The 7500-nt window shown below is 50.1% G+C and overlaps 1 protein-coding gene across 1 annotated transcript in view; it reads right to left on the reverse strand.

Moving 5' to 3' along the window:
• The window catches only part of fam49ba (family with sequence similarity 49 member Ba), a 22614-nt gene that overhangs the window by 3926 nt on the left and 11188 nt on the right, over positions 1–7500 (reverse strand). Inside the window, exons 2-6 of the mRNA XM_048249103.1 lie at positions 6013–6105; positions 5635–5756; positions 4943–5048; positions 2013–2149; positions 23–100 (exon numbers count right to left, since the gene is read on the reverse strand). Coding sequence (XP_048105060.1) covers positions 23–100; positions 2013–2149; positions 4943–5048; positions 5635–5756; positions 6013–6085 — 516 coding nt within the window. The 5' untranslated portion in view covers positions 6086–6105. The remainder of the gene's footprint in view (positions 1–22; positions 101–2012; positions 2150–4942; positions 5049–5634; positions 5757–6012; positions 6106–7500) is intronic.

Below are 7500 nucleotides of genomic sequence, written 5' to 3' on the forward strand. Positions count from 1 at the left end.
GAGAGGGGCTCTGATCACTCACGGACACGTTGTTGATCCTCATGCGGCTCAGGGTCCTCCGGTAGTAGCTGAAGTCATTCTGGATGGCCGGGTTGGTCATCTGCAAGAGGGCAAGCAGGGACAGTGAGCATCTGTGCAGGGACTCCCCTCACCAGGCCCTGCCCAGTCCACCAGGCCGGCTAGCGTGGCCAGCCCGCACCCAGCCGACATCTGCGCCTCTCACCCGTGTCCCCCCCTTTTTTCACCAGGCTTGCGTTAGTGTTATGCAGACGAAGCACTTCATTAATGTTTGATTTTGCTTATTGGCATAAATTTGCAATAACCTCATCAAACCAGCCAGGCTGCCTCCAGCTATAATTGGGTTCATGAATCTGCAAACTAGATGCAAAGTACGGCTGAGGGCGTATAACTAGCCTCAATCGCCAAAGCTATTAACTCTACCAACAAGAAGCTGGGGGAGCCAGTCTGCAGACAATTCATGTTTGCTTAACAGCATACGGCACAGTGAATCTGATTGGTTCTGTGTGACAGAAATGCCATGATGAATGGAAATGAATTTCCAAGATGAATGGAAATGGTTTAAAGCAACACAGTGCAGTTTTAACCTTAAAATAACGACTTTAAACTCATTTTGATGCCACACAACATTGTTGTGGCGGGTAAGAGCATGACCCCTTTCATCGGCTTTAGACTAATTGGATACCACCTTGACACTTAATGGGTACCCAGTGTGTAGTAATTTTGCAGAAAAGTTAAAATCCCACATTGTGTGTTACTCTAAGTTGTAAAAGCTCATTCACACCAAGAATGATAACGATAACTATAACCATAACGATAAAAGCGTTCGCACTGAACAACGATAAACAAAGTCTCTCCTTGTGTTAATGAATGTGACAATTAAAATTCGATGGGTTCTGATTGGCTATTAGCTTTTTACCGTTCTGAAAATCGCTCTGAAAGTGATCCCCAACGATATCGTTCTTCATGTCGTTATCGTTATAGTTTACGTGTGAATGTCGTCATTCATATTAACGAGATTTATTTATAGTTATCGTTATCGTTCTTGGTGTGAATGGGCCATAACTGCTTGTGGACAAAGTCCAGTAATGCAGAGCATTTGGAGAGTGTGAGTCCCTGACATTCAGGAGCAGATTAATGAGAGCCTGCTCCACAGGAGACAAGTCCTTCTCAAGTTCATGTCAACGAGGGGCAATTTCATCACCCTCCCTCTCCCTCCACTCTCTCCTCACCTTCCATTTCCCTCTCCACTTCACACCTTTCCTCTGCTAATTATGGCTTTGTTTTAACACCCCGCACTTTCTGTCAGGTTTCTGCTCATTTTTCGGCCCAGTTCACACCAAAGATTCGCGTAGAGATGAGCTACAACATTCTATGAACCAGCAACTTGTTTTGTCTCGTCGCGAATCTTTGGTGTGAATTGGGCTTTACGTTGTGTCTTCTGATCTGTGTCTCATAATATTGCTCTGATTCGTCTCTAGGCCCACCCCCCCCCCCCTCTCAGCTCCAACTGTGCAGTGCGGTGACTAGAATTTGAGCCGCTGCAGCAGCCTCCTCCCAGACTAGACCAGACTAGACTAGACCAGACCACTCTAGACTAGACGTTCCACTCCATCCGCAGCAGAGCACATAGCCTCTCCTCACTGCCCAAGGGCCAAGCTGACACGGAGGGATGCTGCATATCACACAACCTATCAACGCTCTCTCCATGTCTAGACACCACAAGATGGAAACCTACCCAGACAATCACTGCTTGATTGGAATGAAAACCGGCAAATGTCACACCAGCCAATGTTAGTTATGGACCCTGTCTAGCCCTGTCTTGTTCTACTACTCTGTTGCCCAGAGCTGTCTCACAAGCTCGGTCAGACAGAGCACCTTGAGTTAGCGCTGAACCTCTAGAGGGAGGGGCCCTGCCTGCCTGCCTGCCTGCTGCTCACAGCGAGCTGGTTGTGGGCTCTGGTGGCTGGCGGCTGGGCTGTGGGCTTGCTCACCTTGAGCTCATCGAAGCGCAGCGTGAAGTGCAGGATCTCGGCAAACTGCCGCGCCAACGCCTGCTCCTGCTCCAGGTGCTGCGTGGGACTGCAGCGCGTGCTCGTCAGGGAGCTCAGCAGGCCGTGCAGTGCACCCTCTGCAGAGAGAGAGAGAGAGAGAGAGAGAGAGAGAGAGAGAGAGAGGGAGGGAGGGAGGGAGAGAGAGAGAGAGGCGAAAGAGAGGGAGAGAGGGAGAGAGAGAGGGAGAAAGAGAGGGAGAGAGAGAGGGGGCAGAGAGAGAGGGAGAGAGGGAGAGAGAAAGGGAGAGAGATAGGGAGGGGGGACAGAGAGAGAGGGAGAGAGAGAGGGAGGGGGGGCCGAGAGAGGAAGGGGGGCAGAGAGAAAGGTGGAGAAAGGGAGAGAGAGGGATGGGAGAGAGGGAGAGAAAGAGAGATGGAGAGTGGGAAGGAGGGAGTTGGAGAGAGAAAGAAAGACAGAAGACAGAGAGAGGGTGGAGGGTGTGAGAGTGAGAGCGCAATGGAAAAAGAGAAAGGGATATGTAGAGAGAGAGAGAGAGAGAGAGAGAGAGAGAGAGAGAGAGAGACAAGGGCAAAGAAAGGACAAAGAAGGGAGATATAGTGATGGCAGTATTATGAGATTCAAAAAAAAGTAATTGAGGATTGTATGAGGTCAGGCCCCAGGGGTACAGGAGAACCCAGACAGGAAATGGATGAGGTATGAGGGAGAGGACTGGCTGGGAGGAAGAGGCACATGGAGCCCACTGGAGGCAACCTGACTCAATAAGGGCTTCAGTTAACAGTGCTTACTGTCAACTCACAACAGTTACACAAGTACACACACTTGCATACAGCCGTCCCCATGCATTTCTCAGCACTCTTCGGCTGCCTTCCCTCAGACCAAAACAAATCCCACAATTCACCGAGTGTGTGTAGTGGGGGGCGGGGGTCGACAGGAGGGTTAGGCCAGACTAGAGGCATCCGGGGTGGGCTGCGCCCCCAGAGAGCGCTCCTATTGGCTGCTGTGTTTGTGGTTGATTAGAGGATGTGTCATAGTTAATTAGGTCATGACCTACTTCCTCTTGTCTAAGCCCCCTCCCACCCATCTGATTCACAGTTACCCCCTGCCCCACCCCCCAGGTCCTCAGAATAACACGAACGATCATGGTCTCCATCATCACAACACTTGAACAGTGAATACCAAAACACACAGCTTGACATCAAACCTGTATTTGCTCACATGACGTTTGAGACCTGATGATCATTACAGTATGATTATATTGGTGTAAGAATTTTAGAATATCTGGAGAAGATATTGTTATCAGTAGGAAACAGAGTAGTAAATCTCTATCATGAGGTAATTGGATTTTTTTTTTTTTTTTGTGAACCCTTGCTCAAATCAAATGCCAATCTCTAGGAGAAATAGGGGAAAACGGCAACCAGAAACAGTGAATGGCAAATTCTTTAGCTTCTGCTTTGTGCATGGGAGAGGAATGCAGCCGCAGTGGTGGCCTGGTGGTGCTGTGCTTGATGAGGTAACACAGATTCGTCTCGCCCAAGGAGAGTTCTAATCCAATTAAGACGCATCACTGCTCCACCACAGGGGAGTCCCACATGGGCCCGGTGTCTGTCAGACACCACAACGCACACACACACACACACACACACACACACACACACTCAAATACAAACAGCACAACAATCCTCCCCCAACCCACAACAAACACTTACGAGCCATACACAGAGCTGGTTGGTGTAACCTATTCTTCTGCAACCAATCTGCCAACAAGCTACAGCTGATTAGCAACACAGCACCACCACTCACCCAAGGATACTCCCGGGGTTACTGCAGAGCTTAACGAAAGCCGTCCTGACAGACTGGCTTCTCCCAGGCCGTGCTGGAGGGACATGTAGGGCAGTGAGCGGGCAGACTGGGTGACCAGCATTACATAAGTGGCGGCGTCCACGAAACAGCTGACTGACATGTGCTCTAATGCCCCCCTGATCAGACGTGACCTCATCTGTGAGTGACAGCTGTCAGGGCTTTACGTCCACGGCTCATCACGTCCCCGTCTCGACTCGCCCCCGTTTCTTGCCCTGGCCAACCAACACCCCCATACCAACACACACACACACACACCCCACACCCCCATACCAACACACACACACCCCCATAACAACACACACACACACACACACCCCCACACCCCCATACCAACACACACACACACCCCCACACCCCCATTACAACACACACACACACACACACACCCCACACCCCCATAGCAACACACACACACACACCCCACACCCCCATACCAACACACACACACACACCCCCACACCCCCATACCAACACACACAAACACACCCCACACCCCCATAACAACACACAAACACACAGCCCACACCCCCAGAGCTCCAGTTCGGCCGCGGGCTGATCGCCGGGACGTCAGCCACTCGTCACGTCTCCGGCAGCTGACCGGGTCTGAGTCAGACGGAGACGTCAGAGGCATGATGGAGAGATGGAGAGGAATATCAACAGTACAGAGACAAGAGAGAGAGAGAGAGAGAGAGAGAGAGAGAGAGAGACAGAGTGAGCGTTGTCATCTGGAGGGGGGCGGTGTGAGGAGCTCACCTGAGGATGATGCACGCTGTCTGACATCACAGTAGAGTGAGCGCGTGCAGAGCGCCTGACTCACCCGTACTGTATGTGTGAGGAGAGCAGCTCTGCCCCTGTGAGCCAGCTGCCCTACAGGTGGACGAGCACCAGCTCTACCCAGAGCCAAGGCTACACTTGCTGGCCTCTCTCCACATTACACACACACACACACACACACACACACACACACTAATGCTGTTCCTGCTACATCACCTCAGCTGACAGAGTGAGTGTGTGGTGTGAAGTCAAATGAAATGTGAAGAGTTGCGTACCCAGCTTAAGGGAGAACTCGTAGAACTTCTTCAGCTTGCACACCAATGGAACCACGGCTGCCCAGGTTTTCTCCTGCACTCCCTCCTCATTCGGGTTCTGGATGGCCTGTCAGCAAGAGGGCATGCTTTACACACATTTGACATGGTTTACACATGTGACATATTTTATACACATTTGACATATCTGACATATATTTGTCACCAGTATCTGCGCACACATATGCCCCTTAGTGGTGACCTAGGTGACATGTAATGTTACACTTTAAAGGTATACTATGCAGGTTTAAGTATTTTTGGCAAGTGTAGAGCTCTAGAGTCGCGATGTATTTATGTGTCACTCTGCTATTGTAAATAGCGAACTTCTCGCGACTTATCCCACCTGTACACAATGCAAATGCTTTTGTTGTGGAGGTGAAGGATTAAGAACAGGCAAAAACTATCTCCAAAGAGCTAGATCTACTGACAATGTTTCAGATTCTTGCGAGTTTTGGCGGGGCGCCACTCTTGGAAGTTGCATAGCTGGTTTTCTCGGTAGGGACTTGCTACGTCTATGCTGTATAGCTATGCTAGGTGAACAATTTGGCTATTACAAGTTCGTTTACCATGAAATTGGCTTCATAAAGGTGAAAATCTTGCATAAATGAGTCGGAGGAGGTATTGTAAAGGTGTTGCGCTAGTCGTTGAGTTTGTACCTGTCTGATGGCCTCTCCTGCACCACTATAGGACTGCAGATCCTCCAGGACCTGCATGGCCTCCACCAGCACCTCGTTCACCTGGTCCCACACCTTCCTCTCCGGCCCTGTAGGCTGGGCATCTGGGGACACAGACAGCAACACTTTATGTCCAGCCATTTATCACTATGACATGAAATAAGTTGAGCTTGAGGAGTCTCCCATTTCTAAAAGATTGGTTAAGTTCAAGATATGTCGGCTATACTCTAGGTTTGGCGTGTGTCTATGTGCATGTGTGTGTCTGCGTGTGTGCGTGTATGTGTGTGTGTGTGTGTGTACACATGTGTGTGTGAACTTGTGTGTGTATAGGGTTAGAATTCCAGCCCACAGACGACCTACTTTCAAAGTCCAAGAAGAAGTTGCCAGTGTTGTTGTCTATGTCCCGCGTCAGGACCTTGATTAGGTTCCCCATAGCCACCAATGAGGGGGGACCTGTGGAGACAGAGAGCAGCAGCTCATCAATCAGCTGCACCGAGGGGCCCTGGGCAGACTCCACGGCCCAGGCACACTGCCTCCGTAATGGATGGACCTCCGCTGCACGTCTGCCCCCAGAGGACAGAGGCAGGCCTGTCTGTGTAGGTTAGAATAATATAAGGCTGTAAGTCTGTGTCTGTCTGCCTGTGTCCTGTGTGTTTCTGTGCATGCATGTACGTGTTTGCTTTTTATACTGTATATATTTGAGGGAATTGTCTGCAAGTACCATATATTATTACTCTTATATAATAATAGAATATATTATATAAATATATATTGTATATATTTGTCAAATCTTTATATATGACATGATGTCTGTTAAAATGCTGCATAATGTATGTATACATATGTATGTGAGGGCTCTTTTGCGTGCTCCTGTGCTGATACAAAGGGGACCTGTCCCTGCTGATACTCTGCATACCCCTGTGCAGATACCAAGGGGACCTGTCCCTGCTGATACTCTGCATGCCCCTGTGCAGATACCAAGGGGACCTGTCCCTGCTGATACTCTGCGTGCCGGCCCTCTGGACTCGCTCCGACCGGCCAGCACGCCACCACTGCTCTTCTCATGTCAACATCTGGCCGTACGTGTGAGCGTTATGTGGAGCATCTGTCACTGGTATCACGGCACCACAGGGAGCCAGTTGCCTCTATCACTATGTGTGTGTGTGTATGTGTGTGTGTGTGTGTGTGTTCCCAGACAGCTGTTCACCAAGCCCGTTCAACCAAATTCAATCACCTTGATGGTGAGAGTCAGTCACGCCATGCCATGACAGTTAGGACATAACGTACAACACATAACATAACACATAACAACACATACAACATTTTCTAACTCCATTAGCAAGTCAAAGAGTGAACTGCAGCAACAGTGAGGGTTGACGCAAGTGCTTAAAATGTGTAGCAGCTGGACATACAGTATAGCCTTGACCTGGGCAATTTCATGCTGTATCTCTTATGCACATGTAGGAATCAATTCTCCGACAATACTGCACTGAGAACTGCCAGACTTTCCTCAGACCCACCATCCCCAGCGGCCCACCCTTGCTGTGAGGAACAGATACTGCCAGAGTCGCTCCTGGCCTTCAGCCCGCGGGCGTTTCCTCGGTGCTCTGCTGCCCCCTAGCAGTGGCAGCGCGCCAATCTCACCGGCAACGCTGGCGCAGAAGGGTGGAATTGGAGTGGGGTGAGGTGGGGTGGGGCGATGAGACAGGAATGTGTCAAGTCCCAAAGTGGACTGCACCATCGTCTTCATCACCGCAACGTGACTCACCGCAGTCATCTATTCTGACGGCACCAAAAAAGAAAAAGGACCCGTGCTGGAGTCATCTGTTCCCCTTTCAACCCTCTGCC

Source organism: Alosa alosa, chromosome 1 (assembly GCF_017589495.1).
Source record: "Alosa alosa isolate M-15738 ecotype Scorff River chromosome 1, AALO_Geno_1.1, whole genome shotgun sequence".
NCBI classification, from domain to species: domain Eukaryota; kingdom Metazoa; phylum Chordata; class Actinopteri; order Clupeiformes; family Clupeidae; genus Alosa; species Alosa alosa.